General features: G+C 33.2%; 2 protein-coding genes across 3 annotated transcripts in view; one reads left to right on the top strand and one right to left on the bottom strand.

The window, feature by feature from the left end:
• Window positions 1-19,266, top strand: part of LOC140437570 (general transcription factor 3C polypeptide 1) — a 77,138-nt gene that overhangs the window by 22,736 nt on the left and 35,136 nt on the right. For both annotated transcript variants that reach the window (XR_011950389.1, XM_072527173.1), the window contains exons 7-10: window positions 2,049-2,594; window positions 4,925-5,229; window positions 12,754-13,165; window positions 16,595-16,936. Coding sequence is in view for 1 of the 2 variants with exons in the window: in XM_072527173.1 (XP_072383274.1) it covers window positions 2,049-2,594; window positions 4,925-5,229; window positions 12,754-13,165; window positions 16,595-16,936 (1,605 nt within the window). In the remaining variant the exon portion in view is untranslated. The remainder of the gene's footprint in view (window positions 1-2,048; window positions 2,595-4,924; window positions 5,230-12,753; window positions 13,166-16,594; window positions 16,937-19,266) is intronic.
• LOC140437572 (uncharacterized) lies at window positions 6,840-8,466 on the bottom strand. Its single transcript, XM_072527175.1, has 2 exons — window positions 8,018-8,466; window positions 6,840-7,103 (listed from the first exon to the last, which is right to left on the bottom strand). Exons 1-2 carry the CDS (start codon window positions 8,371-8,373, stop codon window positions 6,872-6,874), a joined length of 588 nt encoding a protein of 195 aa, XP_072383276.1. The 5' UTR covers window positions 8,374-8,466; the 3' UTR covers window positions 6,840-6,871.

Consider the following 19,266-nt stretch of genomic DNA (forward strand, 5'->3'; position numbering starts at 1 on the left):
CGTGAGAACGCAACTGCCTACCCACTAAAATCCCCTCGTTCCAGCCGCGGACACCCGGTACGTATTTTTAGCAAATGCTACTTCGGTTTCCCCGCTGCTGTCCCTATCACTACTCCGTGTCGGGGAAACCGGCTGTGAGGAGTAGTCATTCTTTTAATTTGTTCCATAAGTAAAACATTGAGTACTGTGTACAATAAAAAGTATGGAAAAGATTAATATTAAATGAAACATAAGTGTAAATAGCTAGGATAAATAAGGGTAAATAGGGGTTCGTGCACCTGGGACGTTTTGCAACTGGTCTTCTTGTATAACCTTCAGTTTTTCTATACCTTCTTAAAGCTCATGAAACGCTGGATTGGTGGATTCCCATATATATTGCTGCGATCGTCCATCTTCAATTTAATGTACGATTTGGGCTATTTGTTCTAACATTAAATTACCCATTTTTTTGTAAGAATGCACCTCCTCATTGAAAAATCAAACAAACATAATGCACAGATCAAGCTCTCCAAAATAAATGTCCAAAATAAATATTCTCTTTTATCAACGTTTTGTTTACTTTCTGTTTCGGAAAGAACACGTTTCAACCTAGAAATGTTATGGGTTTGTAGACACCTAAAGGTGGCCATAGACGAGTAATATAACTTTCTGCTAAAAATTAAAAATTACTTTTAAACTTTTATTTTAAAAATATGTGATACTTTTTGTGATTAATGTATTTTGATATTATTGAATTAAAGGGATATGTTAATATAATTGAATTAAAAGTATATGATTCATTGTGTATTTATTGAAAATCTAATTTGTATCGAATATTATTAAGTACGAACCGAAAAGCTTTTTAGTTTAACAAATTTAGATCCATAACTGTACTCATCATTTATAAAAGTTTAGGTAACAATTAATTTATCTCGTGAATAATCACATATTGTGGATTTGATCAAGGACCGCAATTTTTTGACACTTTTAGGGATGTGATGAATATTCACTTAAAAGCACTTTATATTTATTTGGCTTTCCTTTTTGAAGTTATACTTCTATACGCACGGTCGGCGTTGGAAATTTACGTGAGAGTGAATCTGTGAAACCATTACCTGTGAAACCGTTTTCTCTCTCTTCCTCTCTCGAGAATAAAAATTTTCCTTTTGTATATATATTTAATATTATATAATATTGTATATATAATATTATATATAATATATTATGTATTAATATTATTATTTATGTGATATGTTTTGTATTATTTAAAATTAAACCTTTATAATAATTATTTTAGGCTTTTGTATTTTCAAAATAATCACTGTTTTACCTAACTGTCAATTTTAAAATCCGTTAGTGTCATGTCTAATTGGCAAATCCTTTACGTGTTTGGTTCATACACTGGTGGTTGTGAGTTCGAATCCCAATTATGAATTTCCTTTTTTATTTTTGAAATATTTAATAACCTCACGTTAATATTATTAAATATATGTAATATACGCAAAAAACATAAATTTTAAAATAAAATGAAAATTTAGAACATAATCCGAGTTGTTGGTTTTTTATTTTTATCTTCGTAAAGTAAGTTATGTATATTGGCAGTTTTAAATACTTATGAATATTACATTTTAATTTATATTGTATTATTATATTGAATTATGTTGCAGTGTATTTATTGTATTGTAATTTTTATATTAATCAAAAACAAAATAAACAATGAATTTTACTGCAGAGTATGTGTAAATTTTTTTTTGCATTCAACTCCTTTTATACATATATAAAAATAAAAATATATATTTTCATTAAAATATTGATACAATCCTTCATTTACTATACTCCTATTACAGGTCAAATGTTTACATACAGCAAACGATGCACCATATACCTATATAACTAATTATTTTTCTCTTTCTGCTCTCTCTTACCTATAGCATTACATATGTAATGATTGTGCAGATTGACTCCCATATAAATTTTTAACTGCGAACGCGTGTATAGAAGTATAACTTCTACCGGCAGTCCCACTGGACTGCCACACCCGTTTTTTTTAACTATCCTGTTTATTTCAGGTACAAAGCAATGTCACTAAAGCCGGAGCCATCCTCGCCAGATAAGCCTGTTAATGTGAAGGATACGGTAAAGTTATCATCCATAAAAGCTAAAATGATAGAAAGGCAAAAAGCAGCGCTAGCTAAAAAAAAGCGAGAAAACTTAAATGAACCACAAAAGAATCCACAAGAAGTCGCAATAGTTGCAAACAATTTTTTGCGGATTGAAAGGCCACAATATATTGATTGCAGATTTTTAATTAATAGAGAAATTGATCTTACCGAACCCAGCAGTAAAATTTCTTTACTGGATATAGAATTAATTAAGACATATTCCATAAATCTAACCTATATATCCCTAAATTATAATTGTTTACTCAATATTAACGACATTTTGGAAGATATAGTTTCCTGCGTAAGATCTACAGAAGTTAAAACTAATTTTACAGACTTCTATGTTAAAAAATATGATTTTGATGTCAATATCAAGCGTCTCCTTTTAAGGGCAGCTCTGGGAGAGAAAGGAGTGATACAGCAATTGTCGAATAGTAAACCAGACGAGGAAAGGTAAGTATTATTTTGTCCTTAACAAATTAATTTGTTTGTCCGTAAGGGTTTTTCAATTCAAACGCGAATAAAAAAGAGGTCTAATGTCTTCACTACTGAATTAATCATTTATGGCTTTTCTGTAAGTAACTTCTAGTTCTTCTTCGGATAGCCACTCTAGATTTCCAAGCAACGGCTCTGCAGAGTTGTTTGTAGCTGTGACCATACCACTCTCTTAGGTTTTTATAATAATAGTCTCCATTTATACCGCTATCGCAGCATTTTGAGTATAGCAGCGTATTCTGCTACTCTTGGGTCTACAGTATACAAGGAGGTTAACAGGACCAGTACTACGCTTCAAACCTACCCTGGTTTTACCTAAGGTATTCATTATATGAGTCGACCTGGGATCTATCTCCTTCTTCTTCTTCTTCTAATGGCGCTACAACCCTTTGTGAGTCTTGGTCTGCTTAACATTAACATAACTGCCTATTTAACGCCTCTACAAGTTCATCTATCGCTATCCCCGGTGTTACATTCGCATTTAGGTTCCCGTATCTTTGGTCCCTCCTCTGGTGTTCTTCATTTAGCAACTTTCTAAAGTACCTACTCATACCATCTTTGCTTTATTTTAATATCGGTTCTTCACACTCTATCATCCGCACTCTTAATCTACCGCAAGTGGGTCAAGTCTTTTGATGATATTTCTTCATACAGCTGTGCAGACATCTTTCCTTAGCAGTAGCTACAAGCTAGATTTGCTTCCCTCTTTGGTACCTTGTATATATTCTATACATTTTTCTTACCTCTTTCTTCTCTCTAACCTTATGTTGCACTTCATCGTTCTACCACCAAGTTTATTTGTCTCTAGGAGGCCCTTTGCGGGATGTTTTTCCTATTACTTCCTCTCCCACTCGCACCACAACTTTACTGTTGTCTTCCCAGCAGTCATTTACCGTATCTTTTTTCTCGAGTCCTTCCAGCACTCTACTCTTAAAGACTATTGCCAAATCCTTATCCTTTAACTTTAATCACTTTACTTTCTGGTGTCATACTTGCTTTCCTGACCACTTCTCCTTTAACTCCGTATCCACTATCACCGATCGGTGTTGACTAGCTGTACACTTATCCTTTATCACTTTACAGTTCGTAACCCTTGTTTAAAAGTCTCTGACCTTCTATTAACTCAATAATGTTGGTATATTCTTATCGATGACTTCTTTTAGTGTTGGTAACCAGAACCTGTTGCATTTTATTGATGGATTTGCTACACATTTTTCTCAGACATGTTTGCGTATCTGGGATCTGTTTCTGTTTTTTATGTATGATTCATGCTCATTCATCTTAATACTTAGTGATCTTAAAGTTTCTCTTAGATAAAAATTGTTGCATTCACAAAGTATTTTATAAACGCAGATCTTTGATCTCTCCTGTTGTTTGGATGGCTTTGGGATATAATTGATCTTAGTTCGTTGGTTGTTTTGAATGTTATTGTGAACTCGTATGTTTTCCTATCCATTCTTGTGAGCATTTCTGGATAATTTTTGGTGTTTTGTTATTTTCTTTCTTCACTCTTGTGAAATTCCTTGATTATAAATCACAACGAATAATCGTTTTTTTTTTAATATTTGTTAGCAGGTTTTTTTCCTGAAATGCGTTTTCGTAGGAGCAGCTGTTTTAGTCTCTATCATATAGTGATTTGATGATATCCTTTTTGATGTTTATGTTGTGGTTTGAGTGATAATTTAAGCTTCTAATGACGTGTATTTTCTTTATATAGACTTTGGTTACATATCATGTATCCTCCTTTGTAATTAGCATATCCAGGAGAGGTATTCCGTTGTTGTTTTTTTTTCTCCATGGTGAATTTGATTGATTCTTCTATACAGTTAATGTCCATTAAAATTTAATTCAGTGCTTCTGGTGCATGAGGCCATATTATGAAGAGCACATCATCTAAATATCACCAGCATGCTGTGGGATTTTGATCCTTTTGGTCCACAATGTTTTGCAAATTCTTCCTTAAAAGTACCTACTAATAATGGAGATAATGAAGAGCCCATAACTAATCCAAAATATTTTTTATGAAAATCATTGTCTAGTTGAAAATAGTTACATTTGATCATTGACCAATACAATACAAATGACCATTATAGACAATCATTCTAGGATTTTAAAGTTGTCCTATCATATTTATATTTGCTTGAGTATCTAAATGACATCTACTGACAAAAAGATAAAAGTTAAATGCTTTATCTCATTGCGTTTGTCCTTTCATCCCCATTTCTATAATGCTTATATTCTGAAATTTTATTATTTAAAATACTAATTGTAGAAAACCTTATTTTCAGGACAGCTTTTCCAGAGTTAGTTCAAAGCAGATGTAATTCAAGGTCTTCAGAGAAGTTAAACTATATGGGACCGAATCCAACTATCGTTTTTCACGAGGAAGATCGTGGAGTAAAGACGGAATTTTTACTTTCCACTTCTCCTTCGGAGTATAACTTAGCAACATCCTATGCAGTTATTGATAATTCATTTACGGAACGAGTTCTGCAACGCATTAATATTGTTTTGAATTTAGTTAACAAAATGGGAGTAATCGTAGACATTTACACGTTACAGAAATTAATGACGGAAGAAGAAATAAAACTCGGTAAGTGTTTAATATTTAGTATCTTTTCTCCCATGAGTAGTAATCCTACAAAAGCTGAAATGACAAAGAACTATCATTAGTTTAGTTAATCATTAGTTTAATTAATAGACACCATAGCATTCGAATTATAGCAACAACTTACTAAAAACAATGAAAATCTAGTGAAACTTTTGATACGTTCTCAGTACAAGTCGAATAGCGTAAGCAAACTAACCAATTTTAGGTGTAAGTAATATCAAACGCGACAGTCAGCCTTATATGTATTAGGAGTATCTAATATGCTACACAGCAAAACTCTGCTGTAGCAAACCTGCTACATACTTAATTATTTACTTATCTGAGGGTTTATACAGCATATTCTGTTTGCTGTTTACCACATCCCAATCACAATTTCTTGTCATATATATCTTATTCAGTAAGGTCTTTTTTTTCCATTGCTGTTTTTATTTTTCCGATTATTGTAGAAGCAGACGAAGAAGAAAGTGATGGTGCTGGTAACATAAAAACCGCAAAAGAAAATCAGGATTCTCAGAACAGAAAATCTCTAGGTTTCGATGACATACCAAAAGAACTTCTAAAACACGGTGGAGAAACGATCATTTAAAACATAGAACTACTTTTCCAGAAAATCTTATATAGTAAGCATGTACGAGACCAGTAGAGGACTACCATCACCATACCAATACACAAAAAAGAAAATAGGAAAAATCCTACCAGTTATGGTATAATCACTTTGCTTAACACAGCTCTTACACTTCTAACAAGGATATTTGTCAGTAAGATTAATGAAAAATACATAAATAATCAAGAGCAACAAGGCTTTTCAAGGACAAACTACATCAACTATAGATGCTATATTCATACTCATACAAATTAGTGAGAAAGCATTGAAATATAAGAATCCTGCCTATATGTGCTTTGTAGATATGACTAAAGCTTGTGACTGCGTTAGATTAGATGTGATATAACGTCAGAAATGAGAGTCTTGAGATCAGTGTCTGGGAAAATATTAAAGGACAGAATACCAACTAATCAAATGAGAAATCTCTGTAAAATACAGGACGATAAGGAAGAGAGGAAGGATGGGCATGGAACCAGCATATTACATGAATGGATAGTGAGAGACTAAACCGAATGGTAAGATATTTAAGACCAACAGTAAGATACTTGAACATATGGCGAGATAGCTGGTCGTCAACGCCACAAATACGGCTGTAGTCTTGAGACCAGTCACGAACAAGCCTAAAACCTAAATAAGAAGATAGAAGAGATGGTGTGTGTGTGTGTGTGTGTGTGTGTGTGTGTGTGTGTGTGTGTGTGTGTGTGTGTGTGCTGTTGGTTTCTTTTGACTGTGGACTTAATCCATTAGCCGAACTAAAAAACCAAAAATTTTGTTCTGGGTTATAGTCGAAAAGTTGTTTCTGCCTGCATAAGTTTTATTATGATTCTACCTCGCGAATCCGTACTGTTTTTCGTCTTTAACCCGAGGTTATTACAAGATTTTCATTTAGATTACCCGAGGTTTTCATTCGTGTGTAATATTTGACGGATATGAGCTGACTACTTTTTGTTTTTTATAGTGTTTTTTTTAATAAAAAATTTAATTGTAAATGTATTTTTTATTAATTTAAAATTAACAATTTCACCAATAACGATTATCTAGGACTTCACTGATTGGTTTTGAAAACTGACCGCACTTTCTAAAAGGTTGATTGTTATAGATTGTTGGAGTGACTCCATCCGGTTTCTTATTTTTGTCTTGTTTCAATTTAAATGATGTAAACGTAGTTGGAAGGGAGGAATAGAGGGGATATTTTTTATATAATTCCTCGTTTCTGGTATAGAATTCGTCGTCGGGTTCGAAGCCGTCTTTTCTGTAACGAAACACATAAGGTCAATCAATAAATAGAATCACTATACAATAAAATTATTATGATTTTTATTTAGTTGGTAATGAGTTGGTTCTTTACAGACTATACGGATCAGACACCAGCATATTCTAGTCTACGCCGCAGATTCGTTTTACAATTTTAAACTGCTGCGTTAGCCTTTTTATTTTTCTGTACACCGAGCCAGGACTTGAACGCACATCCACTTAACCATTCGACAGTGAAGCGAATGAGAGTCGGCCGCCTGACCCACTTGGCTATCTGACCGACAGGACATATTAAAGAGTGTAAAATTTTTTTTCAAACGTTGTCAGGGCTGGCTGAATTTTTTCAAAATCGTCCAAAAGTGCTGCTGGTTTGGATAAATTAGTACAAAAACGTTTACCTAAAGTAGCAGCAACAAGGTGGATTTATACTGGTAGACTCGTTGAGGCTGTTTCTTGTATTTGTTCAGAGCTTCTCGAACTATTTAAAAAAATGCATACTGACACAGCAACATGAGATGGAGAAACACAAATTTGTTTGAAAGGTTTTTACATTACAGGGTGAATTCCTAATCTAACAAATAAATTTAAAAACTGAATTGCAACACGAAATTCAGTTTTTTTTTCATTTGTTCTCTATTAGCAATCAATTAGTTACAAAAACAGCATCACTTAAATCACTATAACTTGTAAACTTATGATACGAGTGAGTTCTAATTATGATAGGTGATGTTTGATGGCTATGGATATGAGGCGTTTATGTTTCAAGATTTTTGGCAAATCCGGTTTTTAATTTTAAAACTATTGCAAATCATACCGAAAACTATTTTTTCATTGTCTAATAGTATATCTCAAAGATATTTGAAAACATTTAGTTATCATAAATGTTAAGGAAAACAATATGTTTCTATTTACCTGAAAAACCGGTTATATACACTATCATAATCCCCGGTTAACGCAGGAGGTTTCGCTTCGTCTGTTACTTCTTTTATGGCTTCTTCCTCGAATTGTTTTAATAATTTAGATTTCCTAACACCTAAAGCTGTTCTGTTATCAGGCACGGGGTACTGATAGGCTGATTTCATAGTTGAACAGTCCTTTTCTCTGGGATATACAAAGGATCCATCTCTTATTAAAAATGGTTTGCTGTCTCCTTTGTAGCTTTCTACCCAACATTTTTCCAATATATCATCCTCCACATCGGCATTTGGTTTACGTATAATTTTACATACATCTTCTGTAGAAGTTGGGGTTGCTGAATTAGATTCCATTTTTCAGAAAAAATCTAAAATGCAAAATATTTATTTTGTACAAGTCCTTTTGGCAGTTCTAATATAATTCTGACTTTTATTAATCTATTGCCTAGGCATGAATACATATTTATTTATTTAAAGTGTGTTTCAAAACAAAAATATTATCATTTGAAATTTTTTCTGCCGGTTGATTGGCTATCGTGAATTAATAGTTTATTCAATAATTTTTAATCCGTTTTGGTGTCTGTTAAATTGAAATTTTGATTGTTTGGTCTTTAATGTAACAAGTAATGTAGATTATTTACTTAATATGGTAATATTTTTTTATTATTATTATATTATTACTTTATTCCGTAATTTAAAAGTACTGTAGACTACGAAACGGAATTTAACGTAGTCTGAAAAAGATTTTCACAAGGCGGAGAGGTCGGGTTTATTCGGAAAAATATTCCCATGATTTTTTTTTATATAAAGCTTTCATGGGATACCCCAAAATAAGGTTCAATAGGTCGTCCAGGCAAAAAGTTGTTCAATTTTTTTTTAAACAAACTGTAACAATCAATTTTTTCGACCCAGACAATTTTTTTTTTATTTTTTTGATCATTCTGGACAAAATATGTCTCTTGTAATATTTCTGTAAAATTGATTGTTTTCTGGTTATAAACAATTTAAAAGAAGAAATGAAAAGGAAAACGCAAAATTGCGATTTCCAAGGCTCAAAAACACAAATAACAAATATTATTTTTGAATTCACCAAGGACGTAAATTCAAGTTTAAAGCTTGTTCTATTATTTCCCGATAAGTATTTTGGACTTATATCATGTTTTTTGTTTTTTAATCGTTAATGAAGCACTTGTGAAAGGACGGGCGCTCGGGTGTAATGCGTATAAGAGAGAAAAACAAGATCTATGGCACAAATGTTTGCTGGTTTGAATTCTCATTGTACAAATGAGCCCCGTCCTGCCATACGCGCTTCATTTACAATTAAAAAACAATCCGTAAAATAGTTTCGAATTTTCGAATAGATTTGTTATCAGATGTCGCTATTGCGTCCATTTCGAAGCCATTTTAGTGTTGCTTCTTAAAAGACAGAAAAGATTTATTTTTCACGTTGAGAACGCCTATGAATAGCTGTTCTGACGAGCCGTATTAGGGCGAAATACGTATAGACAGATACATAGACGCTTTGTACGTGAAATCAAATCTTGACTGTCTTTTCATTTTAAAAAACAATCTTTTAAAATAAAATAAGCCCAGAATTTTCATCGGGAGCTGATAAAAGAAGGGTTGAACTTGAATTTAGGCACTTAATGGTTTTAAAAATATTTTTACTTGTGTTAATGTGTATATCTCGAAAACGATCAACTTAAGAGAAAACTTAAACAGACCTTTTTTGTTCATAATGATCCAAAAAACCTAAAAAAATTGTTCGGGCCAAAAAAATTTATTGACACAATTTGTTCACATCTTGGTCTGTTCTGAATGGTCAGTTCATTAATGTCTGTGTCCCGTTTTACGTTTTGAATCATGACAAAGGCCAGTGTTTCCTGCCGAAACGTTGATTGCTATGGAAAATAAAATCTAGTTCCACATGTAATATATATTTTATTATATATATTTTATTATATATATATATATATATATATATATATATATATATGATATTAAGGAAAGCCAGATTTTCCATTATATTTTTTTTGCTCTAAGTAGCAATCAAATAAATGGGTAAAAACCCAAAATAGTTTGAAAATATTTAAAAAAAAATACTATGGGTCTCAGGAGGTTAAAACAATAATCAGTAATTTTAACACTGAATATTTTATACGTATCAATAAACCACAATTAACTGTAATCAAAACTGAATTGAATTGAAATTAACAATAACTACAATAATAACAATATTAATTTTTATTTGAGAATATTTTTGGATTAGAAATCGAAACGTCAAAAAATATATAATTTTTATTACAGTTGTTTGTGGTTTATTCGCATGTATAAAATATTCAGTGAAAACATGCCAATAGTTTTAGAAGCATTGTAATTAAAAATTGTTACCTTCTTTTTCTTTTAAATATATCACACCGCTTAAGATCTACAGGAGAATATTATACCATTACAAATCAAAACATTACATTTTAGCGACTTTTGATTGTATTGCAACCAATGTTTGATCAATAATGCGCACATTATAAAACGTTAGAAATTTTGTTTCGCTACAAGGGATGTATGAGAAGCATATATTACTACAGTTTTGATCACGTGATTGTTTTACTGTAATATACACCAACAGAATTTTATTTGAGATGGAATAGCTTGCTGCGCTGTAGCTATATTAAGAGAAATGAAGTGCACACAAAAATAGTCGACTAATCATACAGTATGATGCAAATGTATGGAATAAATTCAATATTTCAGAAACAGACGACTTTTAAAAAAAATCGAGGAGGGCACGCGACAGCTCATTTGAAAGGTCTCTTTATCGCCTTTGCAACGATATAATCATTTGAATATTTATTTCTACAGGGTTAACCAAAACTGTTGGTTTATTAATACAATTAACTTACAATAAATGTTTACTTAAATACAATTAAATTGCAAAAAATGTTCAAATTGACGACCTTCAGCAATAATACAATGAGAAAGATGGGCAATAAATTTTTTCCTAACGTTTTCGATGACTTCAGGTGTTATTTGTGCAATTTCCGCTCTGATGAGCTCCTTCAACTCTTCTACATTATTCTGTCGATTTTGATAGACTCTGATCTTTAAATACCCCCACAAAAAAAGTCTAACGGAATCAAGTCTGGAGACTTTGGTGGACATTCGATGGGCCCCCTTTTACCTATCCACCTACATGGGAAAACGTTATTAAGGTAATTTCTTACCTCAACGCCGTAGTGTGGGGGAGCCCCATCATGTTGGTAACACAAATAATTTCTGTTTGGAAATAGCTGATTCAGCTGTGGCAATAGATAATCCTGAAGAAATTCTAGATAACGAGAAGCAGTTAAGTTTTCCTCAAAAAAACATGGCGCTACAATTTGATTGTTCATCTTATCATATTATCAGTTCATCTTATTTGTCGCAGAAGTTAAATAATATATTAAACTTGATGTATCTCGTCCATTGGTTACTTATATACTCACGGAATAACCTATCGAACTAATATTATTCTAAACTAAATTGCCCGTGTGTTTACTATATTTATAAAAATATCGGTTATTAGGCCAACGATGATGTTTTTGTAAAAATGCTGAGTCTTTAAGGCTAGATTTGTAGCAAAAGTATTATGAAACAAGACACATATGTGTTATTCAATACCTGTGCTCTAGTTTCTATTATTTGTCCTAATAAAAATGGGTAAACAATTTACGTAATAAAGAATAAATATTCTTTTCGGGTTTTTTATGAATTAAATAATTATATCAATATCTCACCACATTGCCAAGGAATATGACTACCACGACCAATCCAACGTTCAGAAAAGTTGTATTTAATTGTGTTCTAACTGCCTTTTCTCTAGCATGGGGTGGTGTACCATTTTGCATAAACCATATATTTTGGGTTTTCAGCATTTTACAATAGAGAAAAAGTAATACAACGCCAGTATAGAGACTTAAGAAGCGATAGAAAAGGGAAATTGTAAACATGATGACGGCCAACGTCTGAACACGGACACGGCACCTAAAGAAGAAGATGTATAACAAAGCATTTTGTGATGTTACATTATTATTTTTAGGTTGTTTTAATAAGAATAAACTATGAATTATGCTTGTCTAGAAGTATTCAGTGCTTTACCGCACAAATATCAAACTAAAAATTATTATGCAGCTGACTTATAAAATGCGATTATCTCGAAAACGGTTGAATTTTGAGTTTAATAACAAGTATACATTTTCTTCGTAAAAATAATGTATCTTTAATATTTTTTAACACAAATAGAGCTATCTTAAGGAACAAAAAAGTTAAGCACAAATTTATGCCTCACATGTGGCATATGTGGCGCCCTCTATCAGTTACATTAAAGTTTGTATAAAATTATAATTCATCATACTCAAAAGCATCCTAATGTAAATTTTTGTCCAAAAATATTTACAAACGTAAATAAAAATTAAATTTTAAATTTCCACTTTAACACCCTGTATCTTTCTTAATATCGACATTTTATTAAAGCAAGTTGGCTTAAATCGTAATATTTTAAAGTGTAGAATCTATGGTTTCTGTTTCTACAATTACTTAAGGACCACCCTGTATAAGTTTGCAAAATCTTACAATATCGTGCTCTTCTATTTTTCCAAATGTTGAACAAAAACCAACGTCTGGTTGTATTAAGATACGTCGATACTCTCATGACAGTACAAACTAAAATTTAAGTGTTTTTGATTTTATTGCTTGCAGAGATAAAAGGAAAGATTGACAGAAAATCACTTCTGAGAATACTAAAACGGCTAGTGTCGGAAGGATATATCAAAATCTATAAGGTAACACTAAACAATACTACAATTACCAAAACCGTTATTTTCGTCTGTCATCCGACCATCAATTACGATTGCGATGATATCCAAACAGCCTATCAACAAATTAAGTGGAAAAACTTTCTGAGCGTCGCCAAGAAAAACGTGAAACCACATGTTCCAACTCTGCAAAAAAAGATCGAGGAAAAACTATCATCTTCTCCTTTTTCGAAAACGGACGTCATGAATAGTATCAATGAGATGAAACTACTAAATAAGACCATGATAAAAGAGATTAACCGAAAATTTAACAATCAGATAGGAAGAGTGTATGGAGCTAAACCAAAATTTACCAGGTACAGTATAAATATGTATTAGTATAAATAAAAAATTCCAGGTTCGCTCTGATTCTTATTTAGTGGGCACCTTCGTGAAAAGACGAAACCATGAGATCTGTTGTCTACCGGTATATCATTTCGGATCTCCTCTTTCTCTTCATGGCGTTCCGTTGTTATGTGATTTACCTATCTTCTTTGTAGTCTATTGGTTCCAAAACCATTGAGATCACCTCTGTTATGATGGTATTGTTGTGATAATGTTTCGCGTTTCCTCCATGTCTTACTGGTCGGTTGCGATTGAATGTGTTACCATTTATATTTTATCTATGGTATTCACGACTGTCCCTGAATCTATTATGTCCAAAATTATTGTTGTTGTGGTCTATTAAATCGGTGGTTGTTTTGGAATCCATTCGTCTGTGTTGTTGTTTGATTCCTGTTGTAACTTCTCCGCTCCTTTGTCTCTTTTCTTCGTGCTTCCTGCACTTGTAAATATCGGCATAGACTGTCTATATCACAATACTACAACAACAAATTACTTTTACTTCGCACAAATTACTTTTTCACCGTTCAAAACTACCGGCATGCAATTCCTTTCTCAGGATTAGATGTTCTCTCTGATTCTCTCTTTCTGCTTCAAAACATCCGTCAAACATACAAATTTTCCTTCCCCTCTCTATTTCCAACAAAAAATATTTTAGAATTTCAAAAGAACAAGCAAAATTCGAAGTTCCTACGAAATCTATTTAAATTTATATTTTTCTTATTTTCGATACATACCCAACAATAGAATCTGCATAAATTAACTTTCTAATATTTCCATTTGAAAGACAAAAGCTACCGTTATTTGCTATTTGTATATTCCACATCGTTAAAAAACCGAGAAACGGTTTTTCTTTAAATTTTGAATATTCAATACACTTCAAACTTTTCAATATACTTATTTGTAAATATATTCTTATCTAGTATTTTAAATTCACCAATCGACCATAAGTCTAAATTAAGTTCACATCACTTTTAACAGACAAATGTAAACCCTATAGTTTATTTCGCTAATTTTATATACATGTAGAAATAACAATTTGTGTGATTAAAAAGAAGCCACCTAAAATTGTGGGCATTTTTTAATTTTTAAGGACCTTACAAGAAATTTATTGTCATTAGATGTTTGTGTAATGTTTACGAATAAGTAAAATAATTTTCTTAACTAACAAAAATGTCAAAAAAAAACTTCTGCCAAAATGATGATTTTAATGAAAAATTTTTAAAAGTTAACATTGTAAATTTTTTCTGTTTTCTTTATAAAAATTACAATAAAGTTGTGATTTTTAATATTCTACATTACATATTATTTTGAATTACACTCCTAATTCGACTTGGCAATGAATTGATTAAATTCTGGACGTTGTCTTGAGGAAAATCTTCCCATTCTTCCATGAGCGCCAATCGAAGCTGGTTACGATTTATTGGAGCAGGTATTCTGTTTCATACTCTTCGTTTAAGTTGGTCCAAAACATTCTTAATCAGATTCAAAGCTGGGTTTTGAGTCGGCCAATTCATTTTTGGCACACCGACAGTTTCCAGGTATTGCGTTATCATCCTAGCTACGTGTGGCCGCGCGTTACATTGCATGAAAATCAAGTTTTCACCCACAAACCTAGCAAAAGACATTTCATACTCGTCTAGAATTTCGGTAATGTATAGGTGAGCATTCAACGCGCTTCTCTATTAATAAACACGAGATCAATACAGCCTTCGAATGAAATGCCTGCGAAAACATTACAGAGCCTTCTCCAAAAGCAACAAGGGCTCGTCGAGCACAAGCAGCATATCGTTCACCACGTCTGCTGTACGTTTTGATGTGACCATCTGATCCATAAAGAACCATCCTGTACTCATCACTAAACAAAACATTTTTCCAATCTTCTATCGTTCAATGCTCGTGGTCTCTAGCAAACTGTAGTCGGCGTTGTCGATGTGCTGATGTTAACAAAGGTCCTGTTGCTGGTCAGCGAGCCCTTAAATCAAATTCCCTTAAACTTCTTCTCACTTTAAAAGTGTTTAATGTCTACCCGAGAGCATTTTGAAAACGGTTTTGGATTACTTTAGCCGTAAAGAACCGATTTTATAAAGAAGTGCGTTGTAAAGAACGGTCTTCTCTGGCCGCCGTGATTCTTCTCCCGCCTGATCCTGGTCGTCGTTCGTGAGATCCAGTCTTTACGAATCGTTGGTATGTTTTTTGGACCATAAAACGACTGACTCCAAGCTGTCTGGCCACTTCTCTTTGACTTATTCCATTATCAATCATTATACACTAATGAAAAATTTTTGAAAAACAGAACAGGCATATTCCAAGAAAAACAACGTCTAGTTCGTCCCAAACCCTTCTTTCAGTGCGTCATAGTTGATCGAATTCTCTCTAACACATTAAGCTAGAAGTGACAGAAAAAAACGTGAGTCTGTGATTATTATACATAGAACTTAGAAAATTATTTATCGTAAAGCTAATTCTACTTACGGATGTATAATTGGTTGGAGTTTAGAATACGCTAAATAGATATCCAATCAATGATGCGCATAAATATAATTTGACGCAGATTGTCTCGATCGTGACAGTACTTTCACAATGTCAACTGATCAAATGATAATTGTCATTCCAGGTTAGTATTATCAGACATTTTACAGCGAAAATTTAATTTTGTATTTATTGTCATAAAAATATTTTAAATATGCCGAGATATATCGAGAAAGAACAAAGACTAATATTAAAATTATTAAATTATTTTCAATTAGAAAAAGAGAGATTACGATCCTGCAACTGTCAGATTTAACTAAAATGTCATGCAATAATTCTCGACATTCTTAAAATCCTATATGACGTCAAAATTAGTGACGCACTGAAAGAAGGGTTTGGGACAGACTGTATATACAACACGTGCATTCTCGAAGTCCTAAATCTGTTATTAATTTTGCGAACTTATTACCCTTAATTGACCTGTCTGCAACCAATGGCGGTGCCTACAAGTCTTTCTGCATTGTGGGAGTTTACTTACAATAGAATAAGTTGCATAAACTTAAAATTATTGAAAAATTTTTATAAAATACTAGGTGCCCTCTTTTTAATGACGCGCAGTGTATATTAATTTAATTTATTTTATTTTTTTTACTTCAATGTTCCAGTTTTTTTATTTTATTTTAATTTATTTTTTTTTTGTATATTATTTTATTAAGAAACATGCATGGGGCTGTATTTACTACTCCACGTAGTGTGGTCGAGTGATATCAGTACATTCGTTTCAGTAGTCTTTAATTTTATCACATATCTGCGCGATCCATCCGTAGTCCACGATAAGAAAACTATGCCTCCAAAAAATGAGTTAAAAATCGATATTTTCTTCAATATTTAATCGCTATTTATTACGTATATCAACTAATGATTATTTTTAGAATGAGAATTATGCACGAATTCCTGTTCTATGTGGTATACGATTGTCACCCACCGTTAACGTACGAGAGGCCCATGGAAAATGATCAGATCGAGACACTTTTCAAAAGTTACCGAATATCGATATCCGAAAAAGATTTGGAGGAATTACCGAAGATATATCGCCACGAAATTAGTTGGAAAATGTTTATACCGCCTCTTCCTTCCCATTTGGAATGGCCTGCTGGTTGGGCTTTAATGTGCGACATAATATTGAGGTTGCCGGTCTGTGTTCTCTTAAAGGTTCACAATTGTAGTTTCGAAGATACTGATCTGTTAGAGTTGCTTAATCATCCGATAAAAAGGTAAGATTTTATAAGGTAAAAGAAGCTTGTTCATTTCGTAAAAAATGACTTACATACTCTAATTGTAATGTTTTAATATTCATGCTGACCTAGGAACTTAATCATTTTTCCAATTATTCTTTCCTTTTCGAGTGGAAATGAATTATATTTCGAAAGACTTAATTCTAGCTGAGATTAAAAGAATTTTAAGTGTATGTATATCGGTTCGGCACATAATGTTACGTCATCTATTTTACTGTAGCTTACCGCTAGGTAGCGCTAAATTGCATACATCTTTCTTAGTACAGTAGACTCGCTATTATCCGAGCTAATTGAGACCGCGCATAACTCGGATATCAAATAACTCGGATAAAACGGAGATTGGGTATTTGCTTAAAATAAACGAAAAATTCAAAATTTATGACGTATGTAATTAGTTTATTATGTCCAATTGAAGAGTGTAAACATGAGTTGAAATAAACCATACAGAGTATATAGTTGAAATATATAGATAGGAAAACATTTACGTACTGGATCATCTTTATGTTTTAAAAAAGTCTTTGATAAATTTCTGCGTCAACTTCTGGCCTCGTTTTGACGCTGCGATGTTGCGCCAACGCTGAAGATGAAGGACATCGGTAGGGGTTGACTCTCCTGTTGCTCAATGTAGGCGAGAGCAGATCCAATCGCAGTCAATCCTTCGGAGTGAGATATTTTCTCTATTATCTCATCTGTGTCATCCGCAGTGACATTGTGTAGGTTGATAACCATGCCGGCAATTGCATCATCAGTCAGTTCCATTTGCTGATCTTGCATAATCCGCTCGCTGACCTCTTCATCATTTATCGGCAGTTCCGTTGGTAACTGATTAGCGAGATCTACTATTTCAGCAATACAGTTATTGTTATCTTTTCCATCGCTTTTCGCTTCAATTTGAAAAAGCTTTCGCCTTTTTTTTGCAAAGTTGTTACTCTCACATCATCCCACGCTGAAGCTATCCAGTAAGACACATCCTTAACGGTGATCTTTTTAAGTGCTGCTGTCACAGTCATTCCCTCATCCAACCAGGTCAACAATAGTAAGAGAAGCCTTCGACGATAGTTTCGTTTCATAGCCTCTAAAACTCTGTGGCCAAGAGGTTGAATGAGAGATGTGACGTTTGGTGGCAAGAAAACTGCTTTAGTGTCACCGCTACCAAACGAACTTGCATCTGAATGGGATGACGCGTTGTCCAAAAGAAGAATAGCTTTTCTTGGTAGGTTTTTCTTTTTTAAGTAGGCCTCAACAACGCAAACGAACTCGTCAAAAAACCAATCTTTAAAAATTTGGCAATACATCCACGCACTACGTTGAATCCTGTACGTGGTGGGTAGGCATTTTACTTGAATATTTTTAAAAGCCCTTGGATTTTTTGATTTTCCAAGAAGTAGAGGTCTTAATTTTAAGGATCCAGAAGAGTTGCTACACATCTACTCGTTCTTTGCTTTTTTTGTACAGAGGCGCAGTTTTTTACTTTGGGCTGCCAGTGTTTTGGTTGGAAGCATTCTGAAATTGAGAACCGTTTCGTCACAATGGAAGATTTAGTCTGACGCTTTAAAATGCTTAATTTTAAAATAAACGGCTCAATTTCAGATGAATCGGCCGAAAGTTTTTCACCCGAAATGTTCAGTTGTCGGATGCCATACTTCTTCCATCTGTCAAGCCAACCCTTACTTACAGGAAAAGTTTCATCGTCATTCTTAAACCGTTTGTGAAACTCGGCAGCCTTAGCTTGAAGCATGGGGCCACTAATTGGACTTCCCAACCCTCGAAGATTAGAAAATCACAAAAATTAGATTTCAGAAGTCTGTTCGTATTCTCCTTTCTTGGAAGTTTTCCGCAACAAATCACTTCCATCATTAACACTTTTAATAACCCATTAGTCAATATCTTTTCGTTTACTTCTCCTACACCTAGGTTAGCAGCAACCTTAGTTACTGACAACCTTATCCAAGCGTTTGCGTATCCAAGCGAACTACTAGCTCTAATGACTCAAACTGACGGCTGACGGGTTGGAGAGTGGGTGGGGAGGCGGCCAGTAGAAGCATAGTGGCTAGAATAATAACACTCGCTAGTGACTCATCTCTTCAGCGTACCAACAGCCAGAGCACACGCTTTTACTTGATCTCACTCTCCAAGCTAATTTATTACATAATTTGTTCTTTTAAAGTACTACCTCGGTTAGTCAGGACTCGGATAATCGCGAGTCTACTGTAGTTGATATAGTTCTCACATCCATTTTCAATGCTTTATTTCTTTGGAAATTAAAAAAACACAACATTTATTTACAGATATTTCATTAGTTGGCTATA

The sequence above is a fragment of the Diabrotica undecimpunctata genome, chromosome 3 (assembly GCF_040954645.1).
Source record: "Diabrotica undecimpunctata isolate CICGRU chromosome 3, icDiaUnde3, whole genome shotgun sequence".
Lineage (NCBI taxonomy): Eukaryota > Metazoa > Arthropoda > Insecta > Coleoptera > Chrysomelidae > Diabrotica > Diabrotica undecimpunctata.